Here is a 22,512-nt window from a genome sequence, read left to right as displayed (position 1 = left end):
ATCATTCCTCTCTTTTTTCCTGCACTTATAATACTGTGTGGCCTGAATAACGCTGCTCATACACGTCCAGTTCCGACGATAAGATCCTTCTCATAAAAAAGATCGATGTTCATAATGTCCTTTGATCTAGCAATCAAAACCTGAACCCTCAATTAATTTCCGTGAAGTGTTTGTTTAGAATTTCAGTTCTATCTTCTCATTTATTTTGTTTAGTGGAAAGAGACGTAAATGGGACCTTGCTGCGTGAAGCTGAGTGTGTCGACTGCGATGGATCTGAGCCATCTTTTACATGGCCAGATGCTTCTGGGATCCGGTATGTTCTCCTAAATCCATACGCCGTGCGGTCCCCTAGTGGTGACTGGGAGCAGACAAATTTATCATGTAACTGGCTACGTGAAAAAAAGGGAATTCGGATACCTATAATATATTATAAAATTCATCAGCACATACATTAAAATACATAAAGTAAAATGACACAGACACTATTTCACCACCCTAGACTACCAGGGATGTATTCATTAACCACTTTACTGCCCAAGACCACCACAGATTAGATTAGGGCTTCCTGGCTTTACCCGTGAGTTGTGGTAAAATCACAGCATTACCGTGAATTATGCAGCAATTTTAATATTTGCCTCCGAGGGAAATAAGTTATAAGCGACCTTGCAAAAATTGCAAGAAATCCGATATGGCCAGAAAAATCTCCATGTGGTATAAAATCAGAGGCATGCGGTATGGGCCCAAAGCATATCCGCAATGTGCATGTTGCCCCAAGGGGTAGTTCACGCAGGAAAATTCAGTCCCAGAATTCCATTAGGAATTTTGAGGCAGATTTTTAAATGGCAGCATTTTTTTTAAGCTTTTTTTCCTGCGTTTTGTGCCGTTTTTTGTAACCGTATGAAATCTAATGCAAAAACAACGGTCAAAGACCCGGTAAATTACCTAAATCTAAAAAATCAAACTAGAGGCGCAGGTTTTTCTGTCTCTCATTGATTTCAATGGGAGGTCAGAGCCCGAAACCGCTCACAGAAAGTGCATGCCACTTTTTTTTTTCCCACTAGTGGCCAAAAGCCACCTGGGAAAAAAATTGCATTTGCCTCTCTTTGAAATCATTAAGTGGCGATTTGTGCCATTTTTTTGGCGCTGATTCCGTTGCAGTTTCCACAAAAAAAAAAAACGCTGTGTGAATTACCTCGAACTCTAAAACAAAGTATTTAAACAGAAATACAGCCACTGACATTCCCTTATACCTCTATATGCAGGAACACAGTGATGCATGGCCTTCAAGGAGGTCTGTAATTCATGTATCTGTTCAATGTTCTTTATTTTATCATAATTGTTTCATGTTATCCATAGGTGTGAGAGATGTTATCAGATGTTTATCAATAAGACCAACTCATGCAACTGCTTCCAGCCAAATATTTTGGTAAGTACATTAACCCCTTAACGACCACCCACCGTCTTTTGCCGGCAGGTGGTGCAGGTCCTCAGTCTACAGCGATGTCTTTTGGCGTCACTGTAGAAGAGGCTGATGAGCGTACCTGTGAGCGCTCATCCTGTAAGCAGGAGCTGTAATTAACAGTTCCTGATCTTAGAACAGCCTGCTGAATACAGCTGGGGTCGGAAAACATTTTCCCCCCAGCTGTTTAACCCTTTGATCGCTGTGGTCCGTGACCGCTGCAAGATCAAAGGGAACTCCCCGCTTTGATCTCGTCATCGGAAACCCAGTGACGTGATCAAACATCGGGGAATTCCTCTGCTGTCCTACAAAGGACCACAGGGCTGTCTGTTCAGTAAGCCTGCTGTTCATGGTTACACAGTATGATGTATTAGCATACAGGAGTATGGTAATACATTACAAGTAAAAAATAAAGTTATAAATAAAGTTATCCCTTAATGGGATTAAAAAAAGAGACCAAAAAAAAAAGTCATTATTTTGCATAAAATATATATTTTATTGCCCCTACACTAAATAAAAACAAAAAACCTACACATATTAGGTATCAAAACGACCATAATAACCTGAACAATTAATCGAACGGGTTATTTAGCATGAAACGTGAACAGGATAAAAAATAAACAAGAAAAGCTATGCCGAGAATTGCTTTTTCTTATATTTACGGCGTAAAATATTTTTTCCTACCTCCAAACTATGAAAAAAAATAATACAATTTCTCCCGCATAAAACAAGGCATCATACAGATATGTCAATGAAAAAACTAATAAGTTATGGCTGCTGAAATGCAGAGAGGTAAAAACTGAAAAATGTAGCTGGTCATTAAAGGGAATGTGTTGCCAGAAAAACATGTTGTTTTTTTTAAATTAAACATTTAGTGTGTAGGTGATTAAACATTGTTCAAATTTTTTTTATTTTTTTCACGAGTCAGGAAATATTATAAATTAATTCTAATTTATAATACTACCCATTTTTGGTCACTAGATGGAGCTATTCCCAAAATTGCAGCATTGCAACATTGGGTTAAAATCCCTCGCTCTAGTGAGCTCTCAGCATCCCCCCCTCCTTTATCCTGGCTAGTGCCGTGATAAACGAGGGGTTTGAACGGTGTAACCTCCTACACTGTGTGTCGCCATTTTTTGAGCTAACACACAGTGTAGTAGGTTTACATACAGTAGTAAACACACACAAACACGAACATACATTGAAATCTCTTACCTGCTCCTGCCGCCGCGGCTCCCTCCCGCCCGTCCGCTCCGTTTGCTGCCGCTGGTCCAAGTGCACAAATCCGGAAGCCGCGACCGGAAGTAGTAATATTACTGTCCGGCCGCGACTTCCGGTCCACAGGAAAATGGCGCCGGACGGCGCCAATTTCGAATTGGACTGTGTGGGAGCGGCGCATGCGCAGTTCCCACACAGACGCCGTACACTGAAGTCAATGGGACGGGAGCCGTTCGCAGTCCCTATGGGACTGTGGCTGCCGTATTCCATGTCTGTATGTGTCGTTAATCGACACAGACAGAAATGGAACAAAAAATGGCAGCCCCCATAGGGAAGAAAAAGTGTAAAAATAAGAAAAAGTAAAACACAAACACACAAATGAATATAAACGTTTTTAATAAAGCACTAACATCTTTAACATAAAAAAATAATTTGTGATGACACTGTTCCTTTAAGACCTTTTCAGGCCCGGTCATTAAGGGGTTAAAATAATATTGTTAAAGGGGTTTTTCCCAAATAATAAATTACCACCTATCCCCAGGATAGGTGATTATTTTCTGATCTCTGGGGGCCCCACCGCTGGGACACCTACCGATCGTGAGAACGGGGGTCATGAATCCCCAGATCCTTCTCATTGCTCGTCCGCAGTGTGGAGGAGCTTGCATGGATCGGTGGTCGAGCATGCACTCGCAGCTCCATTCACGGTTTATGAGAATGACGGTAACAGCCGAGCGCTGTACTCTGTTATTTCCGTCATTCCCAAACACTTTGAATGCAGCGGCAGTTCACATGTTCGACCACCGCTCCATTCAATGTCCTCACTGTCTATGTGCCTACTAGGCCCTGTTTGTAACGTTGACAACCATAATACTTTGGAATACTACTGTATTGCAATATATTATGGAAGCAAATACAGTTAAATAAAGTTCATCGAAAGAAGAAAGTTCAAAGTAAAAACACTTTTATCTCCATAAAGGAACTTTTATTGTGTAAAAGTAGTAAGACATTAAATACATACATACTTGCTGTACAAATTTCTGGTATCCCCGTATTCAGAACAACCCATAGAAGAAAATTATCATGACTTTTCTACCGCACGTGAACTGCATAAATAAAAACTAGGGAAAAAAGTGGAACTGCTGTTTTTACAATCCCCTCCAAAAAATGTATAGAAGTGAATCAATAAGCTAAGTGGCGCCATTGCAAAAAAAACAAGCTCTCATACAGCTATGTCAAGGAAAAAATAAAAAAGGTATAGATCACGGAATATGCCAATGCAAAGATGAAAAAGAAAAAAAAAACACTGCATCCTTAGTGCCAAATACAGACCACGTCCTTAAAACAACGGCCGTCACATGGACGCATGTATTTCAATGGGGCCGTTAACACGGCCATTGTTTCAACAGACTGTGAAGGGTCCATTGAAAAATAGAAAATCTCCTATTTTCTTACGTTTTCATGGATCCCTCGATAGATTCACGTTTATGAGGGATACGTGAAAACGAGACACGCAAGGGTGCAACTCGGACGTGAAAAATCTGGCCTTTGGGTAACTTCACCTGTGGCAGATTTTGTTGTAGAAATCTCTGCAACTGAAAATAGTTCCGTTCATTTGAATGTGGTTGTTTCTGCAGCAGGTGCATGGATTTCTGCAACTTCCATTCAGATGAATGGAATTTATTTTCAGTCATAGAAATTTAGCAAATCTGCTTCGTGTGAACTAACCCTTAAGAGCTTAAGGAAAGACAAAGATGTTCCTCTTCCATATATTCTTAAATTTGCAACCTGCAATAGGAAAAGGACAGTTAGGGCCCTGTTACACGGCCTGAGGATCGGAGTAACAAAACGCTCGTTCACAATCATCAGCCATATAAAATAACCCCGCGTTTAGCTCGTTTGTTAGCTGATCGCTTCTTTTATGTGGCACTAAAAATTATGCAGCACATCACTCCATGTAAGCAAAGGATGTGCTGCCGACAATGATGCAAACTGTATGGGGACGAACAATCTTTTTCGTCCCTATAGAGTACACTGATTGCTTGATGTAAGTGGAGCTAAACGCCAATCGACGTGCTATATTATCAATTGGCACTCGTTTACCAGCAAAAATCTGCCAGTGTAAAAGAACCCTTAAAGGCATTTCATTTTGCAGTACAATTTCTTATACGTTGCTGGATAGAAATATAACACAGGGAAGCCCCCACTCAGTTATAAAATCATTTGTACCAGCTTCAGAAACCTTTATGACTGCTATGGGGCTCAAAATTACAGGGGACACATAAAAGAATACACTTCTTGGGGATCTAGTGCTTTACATTTGCTTGTTTCTTCTATGAGGTACAGTTGACAAGGTTTATTGACTCGGCTCATATTTTCCTAGGCTGGTGGCATATGTTTCAATGGAGCAGTTCACATCTTGTCCAGAGTTCTTTCAACTATCCGGTTTGGGCAACTAGTAAGTTCTTTTATTTGGCAGCATTGACATATATATATATATATATATATATTACTAGTCCTTTTCAATGAATTAGAATATCATCAAAAAGTTAATTTATTTCAGTAATTAAATTCAAAATTCTATATTATATAGATTCTTTACACACAGAGTGATCTGTTTCCAGCATTTTTTTCTTGTAATGTTGATGATTATGGGAACAGTTAATGAAAACCCAAAATTTAAAGGCAATGTGTTGCCAGAAAAACATGTTGTTTTTTTTTTAAAATTAAACATGTAGTGAGTGTGTGGGTGATTAAACATTGTTCAAATTTTTTTTATTTTTTTTTTCTAGTCAGGAAATATTATAAATTAATTCTAATTTATAATATTTCCCATTTCTGGTCACTAGATGTAGCTATTCCCAAAATTGCAGCATTGCAAAATTGGGTAAAAAGCCCTCGCTCTAGTGAGCTCTCAGCATCCCCCCCCTCCTTTATCCTGGCTAGTGCCCGGATAAACGAGGGGTTTGAACGGTGTAACCTCCTACACTGTGTGTCGACATTTTTTGAGCTAACACACAGTGTAGTAGGTTTACATACAGTAGTAAACACACACAAACACGAACATACATTGAAATCTCTTACCTGCTCCTGCCGCCGCGGCTCCCTCCGGCCCGTCCGCTCCGTCTGCTGCCGCTGGTCCAAGTGCACAATTCCGGAAGCCGCGACCGGAAGTAGTAATATTACTGTCCGGCCGCGACTTCCGGTCCACAGGAAAATGGCGCCGGACGGCGCCAATTTCAAATTGGACTGTGTGGGAGCGGCGCATGCGCAGTTCCCACACAGACGCCGTACACACAAGTGAATGGGACGGGAGCCGTTCGCAGTCCCTATGGGACTGTGGCTGCCGTATTCCATGTCTGTATGTGTCGTTAATCGACACATACAGAAATGGAACAAAAAATGGCAGCCCCCATAGGGAAGAAAAAGTGTAAAAATAAGAAAAAGTAAAACACAAACTCACAAATAAATATAAACGTTTTTAATAAAGCACTAACATCTTTAACATATAAAAAAATAATTTGTGATGACACTGTTCCTTTACGTCACTCAGAAAATTAGAATATTATATAAGCCCAAATTCAAAAATTATTTCTTTTACCAAAATGTTGACCTACTGAAAAGTATGTACAGTATATGCACTCAATACTTGGTCAGCGTTCCTTTTGCATGAATTACTGCATCAATGCGGCGTGGCATGTTGGCGATTAGCCTGTGGCACTGCTGAGGTGTTATCAATACGGCGTGGCATGGTGGTGATCAGCCTGTGGCACTGCTGAGGTGTTATCAATGCGGCGTGGCATGGAGGCGATCAGCCTGTGGCACTGCTGAGGTGTTGGCAATGCGGCGTGGCATGGGGGCGATCAGCCTGTGGCACTGCTGAGGTGTTATGGAAGCCCAGGTTGCTTTGATAGCAGTCTTCAGCTCGTCTGCATTGTTGGGTCTAGTGTCTCATCTTCCTCTTGACAATACCCTGTAGATTCTCTATGGGCTTTAGGTCAGGTGAGTTTGCTGGCCAATCGACACTGTGATACTGTGGTTATTACACCAGGTATTGGTACTTTTGGCAGTGTGGGCAGGTGCCAAGTCCTACTGGAAAATGAAATCAGCATCTCCATAAAGCTTGTCAGCAGAGGGAAGCATGAAGTGCTCGAAAATGTCCTGCTAGACGCTGCGCTGACTCTGGACTTGATGTAACACAGTGGACCAAAACCAGCAGATGACACGGCCCCCAAACCATCACTGACTGTGGAAACTTCACACCGGACCCCAAGCAACTTGTATTGATGCCTCTCCACTCTTCCTCCAGACTCTGGGACCGAGATTTCCAAATGAAATGCAAAATTTACTTTCATCTGAAAACAGGACTTTGGACACTGAGCAACAGACCAGTCCTTTTTCTCCTTAGCCCAGGTAAGACACTTCTGAAGTTGTCTCAAGGAATGCGACAGTTGTAGCTCATGTCCTGTATACGTCTGTGTGTGGAGGCTCTTGAAACACTGACTTCAGCCGCCGTCCACTCCTTGTGAATCTCCCCCAGATTCTTGAATGGCCTTCTCTTGACAATCCTGTCAAGTCAGCAGTCTTCCCCATGATTGTGTAGCTACTGAACCAGACTACAGAGGCGTAGCTAGGTTCTCCTGCACCCGGGGCAAAGATTCAGATTGGCGCCCCCCCCCCCCCAACTTATTTCTCGACATCTCCTTCCCCCTCGCCATGTTTTCTTTCCCTACCAATCAATGAGATGTAATTTTTTGTTCACAATTTTTTTAATGTAACTTGAGTATAAAAGCATTTCTACATTTTACAAGCGATGTAGATCTATAATGTAATTAACATAAAAATCCATTAAAAGAAAATAAATTAAAGAGGCCACACACAGCCCCCTGTAAATAGCGCCACACACAGCCCCCTATAAATAGCGCCACACACAGCCCCCCTTGTAAATAGTGCCACACAGCCCCCCTTGTAGATAGTGCCACACACAGCCCGCTGCCCCTTTGTAAATAGCGCCACACTCCCCCCCCCCTTTTAAATAGCGCCACACTCCCACCCCTTTTAAATAGCGCCACACTCCCACCCCTTGTACTTAGCGCCACACTGTGAACAGAGCGGTGAGCGGTAGCCTACCGCTACCACTCTCCGCTCTGCCTGGTGTGACTTAGGAGGTCATTCGGCGCAGGCAGCGGCGGAGTTCCTTCTGACTAGGGTTGGTGACAGCCAGGGCCGGCCTTAGGTTGGATGGCGCCCTGTGCGGGACTCTCTATTGACTCCCTACACAAACCAAAAATTAACCACATATATGGACACGCTGGAACATATATACTGTACATACATAAAGACAGATATTTAGACATACAGGCAAATATACATACACACATCTGGAATATATACATACAGGTAAATATATAGACGTACAGACACATATACACACACACACACACACACACACACACACACACACACCGGCAGATAAATACACAGACTGGAACATATACAAATACATAAAAGGCACAAATATACAAGCACAAAGACACATTCACAAACAGACCCATATATACCCACACAGGCACATATGTACACAGCACAGATAATGTAGTAGTGTTATCTGCAACTTTTACCCAATATTCAAATTTTCTAAAAGACTAAATTTTGGGTTTTCATTAACTGTTACCATAATCATCAACATTAAAAGAAAACAAATGCTAGAAATAGATCACTCTGTGTGTAATGAATCTATATAACATATGAGTTTCACTTTTTGAATTTAATTACTGAAATAAAGTAACTATTTGATGATATAGTATATGATGTTAGTGTGAACTCCAACATCTGATCATATGTTTTTGTTTTCAGGGAATATTAATACGATCAGAGTGGCTTTCCATGCACTTGCAGGCATCAGCTGCAGCTTGTCTGGTATGAATTCAGCTTCAGTACGTGCTATATAATAATGATAATATATGTCATATATTCTAATCTATAATTTAGGAGTTGCACGATATACTCTACAATTAATCTAAAATTATTTCAGTTGCTCTTTGGCTGAACTTTAACAAATTTGATCAAAGTGTATTTTATAACGTAACGTATGTCAGAATTTGCTCTGCATGAGGTGTAGCTGCTTGGATTGGGGTGGGCTTCTGTACTTGCATACATCAAATTTATAAGGGCTTATTCACACGACAGGGATGATGGGCGTGTGATGGCCGTTTTTATTAATGGCTGTCACACAGCTACTTTAAAAACAACGCATGTCTATGGGGCTATACACACGACCCCTTTGTTTTGTTTTTTTTACAGACCGTGTGGACGGCCGGTGAAAAAATAGGACATGCCCTATTTTTACCAGTTTCCTGGATCCCTCAGTAGACTTAAGTCTATGAAGGATCTGGGAAAACGGGTCCTGCACGGATGCAAATCGACTGTGAAAAACTGCCATTTTTTTCATGGCTAATTCGACACCCATTTGTGTGAATCCGGCCTAGGGCTGGATTCACACGAGTGTGTGCGTTTTGCTCTTGCAAAAAACACGGTTTTTGCGCGTTGCAGTTCTGTGTGTCATCAGTGAATGGTGCATGGCTGCGTGATTTTCACGCATATGCCATCCTTATGACACACGGTTTTGATGTTTAAGAAAAAGAAATGAAAGAAGTGCTTTTCTTTTTTCCTTCATTTCTTTATCTACTGTTGCGTGAATCACGCACGACACACGGAAGTGCTTCCGTGTGCCGTGCACGATTTTTCAAACACCCATTGACTTCAATGGGTGCGTGATGAACGAAAAACGGCCAAGTATAGGACATGTCGTGAGTTTTACGCTGCGCAAATACGCTGCGTGAAAATCGCTGACAGTCTGAACGGCCCCATTGACTGACATAGGTCCGTGCGATGCTCGTGATTTTCACGTGCGTATCACGGACGTAAAACACGTTCGTGTGAATAAGCCCTAAGTCTGAATAATTATTTTTAAGGCTGGGTACAGTCTACTTAAAGGGAATGTATCGTGTATTTAACTTTAGTCTTATTAATTAGATGTACGTTGGCAGAAGAGAAATAATGTGTTTGTTCTTTTTTTTTTTTTTATGAAACTTTTTATTTTTAAAAACGATCCTAGGGGCAGCCATATTGGAGGCACACACTTCCTGTATTGTCTGTATAGATAGTGCAGCAGGGTGTGTGTGCTTTATGGCAGCAGAGTGTGTGCAGTGTATATTGTTGCTAATAAAGGCCTCCAGCAGTACAATAGTGCTGTCGCCTGCTCTCTGCTGACCCTTTCTACACAGGAAGACTGAGAAGTGAGCTGCAGAAAACAGGAAATATCAGTCTACTTTGTCTGCTGTTCTGAAAACTGGAACATTTGAAGAAATATACTTTCATAATGGAAAAGAAAGCCCAAATATTAGTAAAAAAGGTTTCAAATAAAAGCCTGATTTAAGTAATATGTTATTTTTTGGCTATAGTTCCCTTAAAAGGTAATCATGGTAATATTTGTGTCTGACAAAACCCTACTATTAACAAGTGACTAATCAATAAATACTGAACCTATGCTTGAACTCATTAATGTATGACACCGTTTTAAAGCTCCTACTATCTAGCACAAGCAGGTCAAATGTCCGTCTGTCAGACACTAAACAGAAGGCGGAAGCAATTTATAACTGTTTCTGTCTTCCCTATTTCAATTAACAACGCGCTCAATGAGCACTGTGCACTGACTAGAGGTAATGTCATGCCCTTCAGCATGGCAGACCCGGATCAGCTCTGCCAGTGACTGATGTCATCACAGGGGGCTATTTTTCCCTGGAAAATAGTGGAAAGCTGCAAAATAATTGTTTTTATCTAAAGTATGAATGTCACACAGATGTCTTTTATTACCTATTGGGGGGACATGTAAAAAATTAAACTTACACAAAAATATAAAGTACAAAAAAAAACCGCACACATCTTCACACAAACCCAAACTGATACCATAGCCCCCCAGTCACCCGAGACTACATACACATATATATATATATATATATATATATATATATATATATATATATATATATACATATATAATCTCAAAACCGCTAAAACAAAATAGGGAATACAATTTAGCACTTTTTAGAATTCTTTTAGTACGAATTTGCACATTTTGAAAGTGAATAGCTATAAATAAAAAACGTTTTTTTTGCTTTGTTTTTGACTTTTTGTACAAATTACCCTTAATAAAATAAAAAGAGAAAAAATATTACTTAAAAAAATAGGGTATGAAAAAACAGCCCTATATGTCATGAAACAATACCAAAAATATATTCAGTAGCCCCAAAAAAAAAAATGTAAGAGCCGTTAAACCACCATATACACAAAATCTCTAAAAAGTGTCTGGTCATTTAGGACCAATGCACTTTGGTCGTTAAGGGGTTAGGGACCAATGAAAGCAAATATGTGTTTTGTTTAATTGTTGTTCACTTTATATCCATTCTTGTAGCTGTACTCCAACCAGACAGCGTGTCAAGCATTAGGGAACATGTGTGTAATGAACATGCATTCATCAAGCCCCCAGAGCGCTGACGCCTGTGGTCTGTTCCGATACATATTCACCAATACAGCTGCACTTGGAGTTGTGCATTCTATTTCTTCCTGGTACAAAAGAAAAATCTATACTGCATTATCTTGAATAGGACAAAATGCTGTGACTGTTTATTTTATTTTAATTGAATGTGTTTCACAGGAGAACCAATATCCCATGGTTGTATTATGATGACCAGCCAGGTTTAGCAGCTCGGGTCCTTACAGCTTTTCCATTCCCAGAAAACTTCAGCTTTAAGTTAAATGACCAGGTGTGTAAAGATCAAAGTTGGCTAGAAAACCTATTGTATGACTGGTCAAAGAGAGGAGACATTGGGGCCGATTTATTAGGCTATATTCACACGGCGGATTTTGCTTGGCGGGTTCCGCCGCAGAATTATTCCTGCTGTCAGCAGGAAGATTCCTACTCCCATTCACTTCAATGGGAGGTTTGAGCGGAATCCGCCTGAAGATCGGGCAGGACGCTTCTTTTGTCAGCTGTTGGGAAAAAGAAGCATCCGCCTCCCATTGAAATGAATGAGAGGCGTAATTTTGCAACGGAATCCGCCACAAAAATTCTGCCGTGTGAACGGAGCGTCAGTAAGTTGAAAAGTTAGACAGTAATCAATTAGACCAGACAGGCAGAAACTACATCACAGTTATCACAAAGGCGCATCCAGAATATTGCATTTGTAATGAAAGGAGCAGAAAACCTAGAAATGTATGGTAAAAGTAAAAATTCTTGTTAACGCCACTCTATATAATCTGTCTCATCTAGCAGAGATGGGGCTTTACTAAGAGGGCAGGGCTTAGTGTGCCGCGCCTCTTTTGCAGACAGAGCAGGGGGAAAGGACGCCTGCTGCAGCCAGTTGCCTTACAGTTCTGATCTAAATTTTGGGGATGAATGATGACCTGGGACACATGTAGAAGAATTCTTTATATGTAATTGTTTTTATTGCAGACAGGATAGTATCCAGGATAGGATTTTTTTTATTAACATAGATTTTAGGTTTAGTGTGTCTACTATTTTAAACTGTGTTATGTTTATTAGCACCCCTGAAGTACTGAACTGATATGTAGTATGCCTTTTTGTTGTCTTCTAGGCACGGAATACAAACATTAAATTTTTAGCGGCTTTATATGATGTACGTGGAAATTTTATTGGATGGAGGTCATTAAATGGAGGCCTTTTACAGGTAAACAAACAAACTTTAAAGGGTTATCTCCAATTCAGACATTTATGGCATATTCACAGTTTTTGCAATAAATATTTGATAGATGTGGTTTCCGATCGCTGAGACCCGCACATATCTCCAGAAAAGGGGTCACCTATGTCTGGAACGGGTGTCGCCGTCCCACCTGGTGAGGCAGCTGTGGGCGTTCAGATGGAGAATGAATTGAGAGGTTGCTGCACACTGCTGTTTCCCCGACTATCACAGAAATGTATGGAGAGAGATGCGCACATCCACAGCCACCTCTCCAATCATTCTTGTTCTGGAGATAGGTGCGGTTCAAAATAGGTATTTTAATGTTTATAATTGCTGCACTAATATGTCCTGCATTTTTGACCGGATCTACAACGGAGGCTCCGTTAGCGTCAGGGCCTTACATGCCACGCAGCACTTCAATATCATCAGTGCTTGCTTTGCATACAATGTCATGATGTTGCTCGGCGTCACTACGTTGTATGAGCAGCGTTGTATTGATGAGGCAGAGGGGAGAAGAGAAGCAATGTGTTGAGTATAATTAATTTTTTTTAATGTCCAATGGGGGGTGGAGGTAGTCTAATCATGGCGGGTCAAGGTAGGGGCCCAGCATGGGCCTCTACCTTGCTACGCCCCATAGAGGGACATCTACACGGGCTAGAAGCTTAGGTAAATTTCACTATAATTTTTGCCAGTTTTCTGGTGTAAATTATAATAAATTTGTTGGGTCTGGGTGGACTCGCCCCTTTCCCGAGGCCACGTCCCTTTCCACAAAAAAAATGTGGAAAATACTTTTTGACCCTTCTGCGTCTTTTCTATGCCAGAAAACTGGCGTAGCACTGCTGACAAATTAGCCCCTTTGTGTATTGTAGACGTTCGATCTGTTCTTACTTTCTACTTTGTTTGTTTTTTTAAATACATTTCTAGGTGTTTAGGAGATGCATATGGGTTGAGTATCACTTTAAGTTTTTAAATAGTGTATCATATATTTTGCTGGAATTTATTGTTGAGTAGTGTTATCATTACTGATTGGATAATCAGTAGATAAATAATATAATAACTGTTGTGTCTTTACATTAAATAATTAAAAAAATATGTAATATTTGAATAGAAAAAAATACATTTTATTTTCTGGTAGTGAAACCTGGTAAATGGTTGTATGTTAATTCTATCTTCTTTCTTTGCAGCTTTGTCCTGACATTGCCAAACGCTTGGATGCTGCATTTATTTTCGGAACAACATATAAGCAAAATGTAAGAATTTTATGATACTGTAGTTATACTAGCATTACAATTACAGTGCTTATCAGTTAGAAGGAATATAGGTCCTGAACAGTGAAATCCCTATATTCTGGCATCCAATAACCCAGAAAATGTAATTATCCGGCACTGTACTGCAATATGTTGTGGAGTTTTAGGTTCAGTTCACACAGAGTTTTTTGGCAGTGATTTTCAGCAGTAAAAAACGTCTCAAATCGCCCTGAAAAAAATGGAAAAAAACAAAAACGTCCTAAAACGCTGGCAATTAAAAATCTGCCTCAAACATCCTTCAGGAATTTTAAGGCTGATTTTTTCTGCCTGTCAAAAAACTCCATGTGAATTAGGCATAACAGAAGTAGGAGACTGAGACATAATAACCAACTCTCTTTGGCTATTTCCGCAAACAAACAGCGTATCCGCCCTGGGCGCCGCAGGGAATTTCGGACAAGAAAACCTCACCAAATTGTGGTGCAGTTTTTCAGCCGGAATGTCCGCTGTGAAAAACTGCATATAAAAAAAAAAAAAGTTCCATACTTACATAGCCATGGCGACGCATCCCTCTGCCGTCCTTCAGGTCGGCCTCCTGGAATGATGTTTCATCCCATATGACGTCTGCAGCCTGTGATTGGCTACAGCTGTCACATGGGATGAAACGTCATCCCAGGAGGCTAGCATGGACAAAGAAGCACAGAATTCTGGGTAAATTTATGATTATTTTTTTTTCTGAGTTGTGATTTTTGCGGTGGAATCACAGCTTTTCCATTGCAAAAGTCGTAACATCTGCTATTTGTTGCGGGTTCTACCTCCCCATTGAATTAACTCCCGTTAACGCAAATAAAATTCATATGATGTGGTTTAAAAAACCCGCAACGCAGGTCAATTTCAAAGTGTTTTTTCCGCTTATCATTTACGCAGCCTGTGGATGAGATTTGTTCAAATCTCATCCACTCCACTGTTACTGTATCATGCTGCGGATTTTCCGCAACAAAATCCGTTGTGGAAAATCCGCTGCATTTACTGGTGTGAACTTACCCTTTGGAGAAAAAAAGATACTATATATAGTAGCATCTTTTTTATTTTGGCTTATTTTTATTTGACAATGTGATTAATCCAGAAAATACGATAATCTAGCACCTATCCAGCCCTACTGATGTCAGATAATTGGAATTTTACTGTACTAGCAAAATGGAGACCTTGTCTTATACTTGGGAGGCATCTCCCAACCTGATTGTATTGTGTATTAGGACAGTATAGTAGCAGACAGACATTCAATTTACAGCATATTCTGTCAACAACATCTTTATGGCATCCCAATTTCCGGATTCTAGTTGGCCCTTACTTGAACAGCACCTCATTGGATGCCATTCCTTTCACAGTATTTTGTTGGCATGTCCATTAACCCCTTAAGGACACAGCCTGTTTTGGCCTTAAGGACACAGCCTATTTTTTCAAATCTGACATGTGTTACTTTATGTTGTAATAACTCCGGAATGCTTTTACCTAGCCAAGCGATTCTGAGATTGTTTTCTCGTGACACATTGGACTTTATGATACTGAAAAAATTTTGTCGTTAAATTCAATATTTATTTGTAAAAAACACCAAAATTTAGAGAAAATTTGCAAAAATCTGCATTTTTCTAAATTGTAATGTATCTGCTTGTAAAACAGATAGTTATACCACACAAAATAGTTACTAGTTAACATTTCCTATATGTCTACTTTATGTTTGCATTGTTTTTTGAACGTGCTTTTATTTTTCTAGGACGTTACAAGGCTTATAACTTTAGCAGCAATTTATCATATTTTCAAGAAAATTTCAAAAGGCTATTTTTTCAGGGACCAGTTCAGTTCTGAAGTGGCTTTGAGGGCCTTATATATTAGAAACCCCCTATAAAACACCCCATTTTAAAAACTGCACCCCTTAAAGTACTCAAAACAGCATTCAGAAATTATTTGAACCCTTTAGGCATTTCACAAGAAATAAAGCAAAGTAGAGGTGAAATTTACAAATTTCAATTTTTTTTTACTAAATTCATTTGTAATACAGTTTTTTCTGTAACACAGAAGGTTTTACCCGAGAAATGTAACTCAATATTTATTGCCCAGATTCTGCAATTTTTAGAAATATCCCACATGTGGTCCTAGTGCGGTAAAGGACCGAAACACCGGCCTCAGAAGCAAAGGAGCACCTGGTGGATTTTGGGGCCTCTATTTTATTAGAATATATTTTAGGCACCATGTCAGGTTTGAAGAGGTCTTGTGGTGCCAAAACAACGGAAACCCCCCAAAAGTGACCCGATTTTGGAAACTACACCCCTGAAGGAATTTTTCTAGGGGTATAGTTAGCATTTTTAGCCCACAGGTTTTTTGCTAAATTTATTGGAACTTGTCTGTGAAAATGAAAATCTACTTTTTTTCTGAAAAAACATACGATGTTTTCGTTTTTACAAGGAATAAAGGAGAAAAAGCACCCCAACATTTGTAAAGCAATGTCTCCCGATTACGGCAATACCCCATATGTGGTAATAAACTGCTGTTTGGACCCACGGCAGGGCTCAGAAGGGAACTAGGGCCATTTGGATTTTGGAGCGCAGATTTTGCTGGAATGGTTTTCGGTGCCATGTCGTGTTTGCAAAGCCCTGGAGGGACCATAACAGTGGAAACTCCCCAAAAGTGACCCCATTTTGGAAACTACACCCCTCAAGGAATTTTTCTTGGGGTATAGTTAGCATTTTGACCCTACACGGTTTTTGCTGAATCTATGGGAATTATGCCGTGAAATTGAAAATCTAAATTTTTTCTAATAAAATGTAGTTTTAGCTCAGATTTTTTCATTTTTACAACAGATAAAGGAGAAAAAACACCCCAATATTTGTAAAGCAAACTCTTCTGAGCACAGCAATACCCCATATGTGGTAATAAACTGCTGTTTGGACCCACAGCGGGGCTCAGAAGGGAACGAGGGCCATTTGGATTTTGGAGCGCAGATTTTGCTGGAATGGTTTTCGGTGCCATGTCGTGTTTGCTGCAGAGCCCTGGAGGGATCATAACAGTGGAAACTCCCCAAAAGTGACCCCATTTTGGAAACTACACCCCTCAAGGAATTTTTCTTGGGGTATAGTTAGCATTTGGACCCTACACGGTTTTTGCTGAATCTATGGGAATTATGCCGTGAAATTGAAAATCTAAATTTTTTCTAATAAAATGTCGTTTTAGCTCAGATTTTTTCATTTTTACAACAGATAAAGGAGAAAACACACCCCAATATTTGTAAAGCAAACTCTTCTGAGCACAGCAATACCCCATATGTGGTAATAAACTGCTGTTTGGACACATGGCGGAAGTTAGAAAGGACGGATCGCCATTTGACTTTTGGAGCTCAAGTTTTGCTGGAATGGTTTGCGGCCCCATGTCACATTTGAAAAGCCACTGAGGGGCCAAAATACTGCAAACCCGGCAAAAGTGACCCCATTTGGTAAACTACACCCCTCAAGGCATTTATCATTTGCCTGGACATATGACGGCTTAGGAGTGAAAGGCGCATGTGAGACCAATTTTGGTGATTTTCGCAGCATTAGCCCACAACGGCAGGGCTCTGGGGTCAAATAGTAAAACAAACCCCCAAGTAGTGACCCCCATTTTGGAAACTGCACCCCTGAAGGCATTTTATTAACGGGTGTAGTGAGCATTTTGACCACACAGGTTTTTTTTTTTTCTATTAGAAATGAATGCTCAGTGGATGGTGCAAAGTGAAAATTGCAAATTTCCACAGGTATGTGCCATTTTAGTGCACAATATTTTGTGCCCAGTTCGTGCCACTGAAGACAAATACCTCAAACTGTTAAGCGGGTTCTCCCGGGTATGGCGATGCCATATATGTGGACGTACACTGCTGCATGGGCACGCTGCAGGGCGCACCATTTGGCTTTTGGAGCGTGGATTTTGCTCGCTAGTTGTTTTGTTTGGGGTATTGCTGGTATTTCAGTTTATGATGTGGGGGCATGTGTAATCTGTGCGGAGAACATCAGGGGTATAATAAGAGAGTATAATAATGCGGTAAATAAATAATAATCCGCAGACGTGGCCGGTGTTGCACTGATAAATGGCGCCCGATATTATCCGCTTTTGGACACTCTGCACATTTTGCATCGCCATATTCTGAGAGCCAAAACGTCTTTATTTTTTTTCCCTGGAGCTGGGTGAGGGCTTATTTGTTGCGGGACAATCTGTAGATCTCATTGGCACCATTTTGGGGTACATGCGATTTTTTGATCACTTTGTATAAAATTTTTTTGGCAAGCCGGGTGACCAAAAACCTGCAATTCTGATGATTTTTATTATTATTTTTTTTACGGCGTTCGCCATGCGCTATGAATGACAATTTTACTTTATTCTGCGGGTCGGTATGATTACGGCGATACCATATATATATAGTTTTTCTTAAGTTTTGCAGCGTCTGCACGATAAAATCACTTTTGTTTCAAATAATTTATTTTTGGTGTCACCAGATTCTGAGAGCCATAACATTTTTATTTTTCCGTCAAAAAAGCTGCGGGAGGGCTTGTTTTTTGCGGGACGGGCTGCGTTTTTTAATGGTATAATTTTGGGGTACATGCAATTTTTAGATCCCTTTTTTTATTCTGTTTTGCAAGGGGTAGTGACTAACAAAAAGCGATTCTGGAATAGTTTTTTATTTAATTTTTTTACGGTGTTCACCGTACGGGTAAAATAGCGTGATATTTTTATAGTTTGGGTCGTTACGGACGCGGGGATACCACATATGTGTACTTTTATTTATGTTTTTTGGTTTTTCCTATAATAAAAGACTTATTATAGGAAAAAAGGCTGTTGTAGTGTTTTTTAACATGAAACTTATTTTTTTTTTACTTTTTTACAACATTTTTATTAACTTGTTTTAACTTTTACTTTTGTCCCACTAGGGAACTTGAAGGCATGAAGCCCTGATCGCTATTCTAATACACTGCACTACCTACATAGTGCAGTGTATTAGAGCTGTCAGCTATTCACTGACAGCAAGCCTATTAGGCTTCGCCTCCCGGCGGGGCCTAATAGGCTTCCGTACTAGGAAGCGATTGTTAGGCTATGGTTGCCATAGCAACCATCAGAACACTATTGTTATTAGCAACCATAGGGTACGATCTAATCACTTAGATGCAGCGATAGCTGCATCTAAGGGGTTAATCGGCCGGATCGGAGCCTTGCTCCGGTCCTGGCCGTTAGGGCACGATGTCAGCTGTGACAAACAGCTGACACCCGCGCCCGTGGCAACCATCGTGGTTGCCGACAGGGCTACAAGCCACTTCGATGCATCGATCACGTTTATCGATGCATCGAAGGGGTTAATCGGCCGGATCGGAGCCTAGCTCCGGTCCTGGCCGTTGCAGAGGGGCGTCGGGCAGCTGATTCCCGGCGGTGATAACGCTGGCTCAGCTTCTGAGCCAGCGTCATCACATACACACGTCATAGAGCTGTGATTGGTCAGTCTGCTTTGACTGACCAATCACAGCGATCGCCGGCAGGAGACCGCTGTGAATGGTCCCCTGCCGTCTTACTGTGCCGATCAACTGTCATAAACAGTTGACGGCACAGTTCTGTCACCTTGTCCTTTGACAGGGTGACAGTTTTTAGCCAGGACGCACCGGTACGTCCCTGTGCCTTAAAGCACTTCAATGCAGGACGTACCGGTACGTCCTGGTGCGCTAAGGGGTTAAAGCGGAGTCTACCTCTTCCCGATATTCCTTCTGTAAAAGTCTCCCTACAGGGGTGGCTTTCCCTACTTTCAAATACCTCCAATTTCTCTGTGAGTAGCCCCCTTCCAATCGCTGTGGGTATACTGGAACTGCTGATTCCTAACTTGGGCATCAAGACTTGGTCTGAGAATGGTCTCCAAAATGTCTCAGATTTATTTAATGGGAGTTGCATTAGACTGTTCTCGGACTTAGTGGCTAGGTTCCATATTTCTGTAAGTGATGTATATAAATATGTTCAGATAAAGACTTATTTAGATATCTCATCTGTAACCGAAATCCAATTACCAATATTCATCTGTAAGCACCTTTCTGATTCTAAGAAGGGAGATCTGAACCATACCAATCAAATATATGAAATTTTAAATGAGGATGTGGAGATTTCCAAGCGGGCTCATTTTTTAAATTGGGAAAGAGACCTTAACAAATTTCTCCCCTGACCAATGGGCAACGGCACTTAAATGGACTCATTATGTATGAATCTTCTGGAAGTATTCCATAAAGTTTTAATGAGGTGGTATTACATGCCTTCCAAATTGGCTGGAATATATCCCCGCTCGTCGGATCTGTGCTGGCGCCTCTGTGGCCCAGTGGGTACTATTTATCATATTTTTTGGGGCTGTCCCCTATTATCTCCTTTCTGGAATTATATCTTTCACCTCCTTTCGAAAATCACTGAAGTGCCCATACACAAGCCTCCTGCTGATTGCCAAAGCTTGGAAATCCTCTACGTCTCCTTGTAAAGAAGTGATAATCATGGTTTCCAATCATTGCACATATAAACACCTTCTCTATCTCAGACAGACAATCCTTCAATCCTGCATTTTCATGATTATAGCAACCAAACATCTGTACCTCCTGCTCCCCTCCCTTCACTGCCCATTATCCTGATCCTTCCTCTTTGGTTGTTTATCCAATTTAATGTATGGTCAGTACTTGAAATCAGATGCTGCCCTTTCTATTAATGTTGGATTATGGTATGATTTTTTTTCTATTGTAATACCTCTATGTTACCATAATTGTGTTTTGAAAATTTCAATAAAAATCTAATCTTCAAACAACATCTTTATGGCCATGCTTTGTGCATCTTTAGTGACCGATACTAGTATTAATAAGGAAATGTTGGAAAAATACATTGATTTAAAGAGGCTCTGTCACCACATTATAAGTGCCTACATAATCTGATCGACGCTGTAATGTAGATAACACTGTTTTTTATTTTGAAAAACAATAATTTTTGAGGAAGTTATGAGCAATTTTAGAGTTATACGAATTACTTTCTTAATGCCCAACTGGGCGTTTTTTAAACTTTTGACCAAGTGGGCATTGTTAAGAGGAGTGTATGACGCTGACCAATCAGTGACCAATCAGCGTCATACACTTTTCTCCATTCATACTCAGCACAGCGTGATCTAGCGAGATCACGCTGTGCTGTCACATACACCCACATTAACTTTACTGAAGTGTCTTGACAGTGAATAGACACCACCTCCAGCCAGGATGTGATGTCTATTCACAATCCCGACACTTCGGTAAAGTTTGTGTTGGACTATACTGAAGTCAGCGTCATACACTCCTCTTTACAACGCCCACTTGGTCAAAAGTTAAAAACCGCCCAGTTGGGCATTAAGAAAGTCATTAGCAAAAAATATAAAATTGCTCATAACTTTCTCAAAAATGATTGTTTTTCAAAATAAAAAACGGTGTTATCTACATTACAGCGCCGATCACATTATGTAGGAGATAGGGCACTTATAATCTGGTGACAGAGCCTCTTTAAGATATAAATGAGATGATGTTATCTAAATAAAGGTTTTTAAGTGCAAGAAAAGGAACAGAAGTACCGCAATTTGCTCATGAACTATATTAATATAAACACATTTACTCACCTTTACGCAGTGTGAATTGTCAATTTCCAAGCTTCTGCATGATCATCCTGAACCCGTGTTCTTTGATGTGTTTCTAACCTACGGGGGGAGTGATGGACAGCAGAACGTCTGGCCTGTGCCTGTCTTAAACCTAAACCTGCAGCACAATGACCAGTTGATCAATATAGGTGAGTCCTTAAAGGGGTTTTCCAGTCCTAAGAAATGAAATGCCTATTCTCAGGATAGGCCATCAATATCAGATTGGTCAGAGTCCAACTCCAGGCTACCCCGCCGACCATGGGGGGCTGTGGAGCTCTTACGAGCGCTGCTTCCATTTCATTTCAACCTGCTCGTACTGTAAGTTGTAGCGGCGGTTCACAGTATTACAGCCTTCTGGTACGAGGTGAATGGAAGAAGGCTGTAATAATGTGAACCGCCGCTACAAGTGTGTTGGCGATTCTCAGTTAGAGCAGATAAGGAATGAAGGGGAAGCAGCACTCTTATGAGCGTTGCGTCCGATTAAAAACAGCTGATCGGCGGGGTAGCCTGGAGTTGAACCCTGACAGATCAGATATTAATGTCCTATCCTGAGGATAGGCCATGAATTCTTTAGAACTGGAAAACCCCTTAAAAATTCCATTATGTATTGCATACACTGTTTTTAGAGCTGGTTCCTTGTAGCAATATGAATCTATCTCTTCTGACTGTTTGTAACTTTGTTCTATTTTCACTTCCAAGGAAACAACATCAACAGTTGGATCCTGACACGTCGCATATTCTTGGTTGACTCACTGAGTGGGCAAGAAAACACATTAACCAGCTTGCCACGTGTAATCCGAATTGCCAGCAAAATAACGATCAGGTAACCGGATAAGTGTTTTCTCAAAATAATAAAATGTGTATCTGTAACCTGCATGCAGTGAAATTTGCTGTTTCAATAATACTGAGCATGTCGTGTTTAAGTCCATGTTTCCAATTACTGTCATAGAGTCAGTAGTTAATGCCTCTAGACGGTGAAAGGGATAGGGGGTTGTTTGCGAGGAAGACCTGAGAGAGGGAGGGAAAGACCCTTTGGGTGAAGCTGGCCAAACACTTTAGATCAAAGTTGACTGCAGTCGCCAATTTCAGCGGGATTGACCTATGAACTAATGTGCATGGGCACAACCCAACAGTCCTAGGGCAAAT

The 22,512-nt window shown here is 40.7% G+C and overlaps 1 protein-coding gene across 2 annotated transcripts in view; it reads left to right on the top strand.

Moving 5' to 3' along the window:
* The window catches only part of TMEM67 (transmembrane protein 67), a 49,227-nt gene that overhangs the window by 2,962 nt on the left and 23,753 nt on the right, over positions 1 to 22,512 (top strand). Inside the window, exons 4-13 of one of the 2 annotated variants that reach the window (XM_075825964.1) lie at positions 214 to 313; positions 1,357 to 1,426; positions 5,058 to 5,132; positions 8,531 to 8,593; positions 11,148 to 11,302; positions 11,391 to 11,499; positions 12,331 to 12,423; positions 13,620 to 13,685; positions 21,359 to 21,515; positions 22,066 to 22,189. In XM_075825964.1, coding sequence (XP_075682079.1) covers positions 214 to 313; positions 1,357 to 1,426; positions 5,058 to 5,132; positions 8,531 to 8,593; positions 11,148 to 11,302; positions 11,391 to 11,499; positions 12,331 to 12,423; positions 13,620 to 13,685; positions 21,359 to 21,515; positions 22,066 to 22,189 — 1,012 coding nt within the window. Of the gene's footprint in view, positions 1 to 213; positions 314 to 1,356; positions 1,427 to 5,057; positions 5,133 to 8,530; positions 8,611 to 11,147; positions 11,303 to 11,390; positions 11,500 to 12,330; positions 12,424 to 13,619; positions 13,686 to 21,358; positions 21,516 to 22,065; positions 22,190 to 22,512 lie in introns of those variants that run through there. The other variant, XM_075825965.1, reaches the window with a different exon arrangement.

This window comes from Rhinoderma darwinii, chromosome 5 (genome assembly GCF_050947455.1).
Source record: "Rhinoderma darwinii isolate aRhiDar2 chromosome 5, aRhiDar2.hap1, whole genome shotgun sequence".
Classification (NCBI taxonomy): domain Eukaryota; kingdom Metazoa; phylum Chordata; class Amphibia; order Anura; family Rhinodermatidae; genus Rhinoderma; species Rhinoderma darwinii.
The sequence above is the reverse complement of the archived record's forward strand: the minus strand, read 5'-3'. Positions and strand labels throughout refer to the sequence as shown.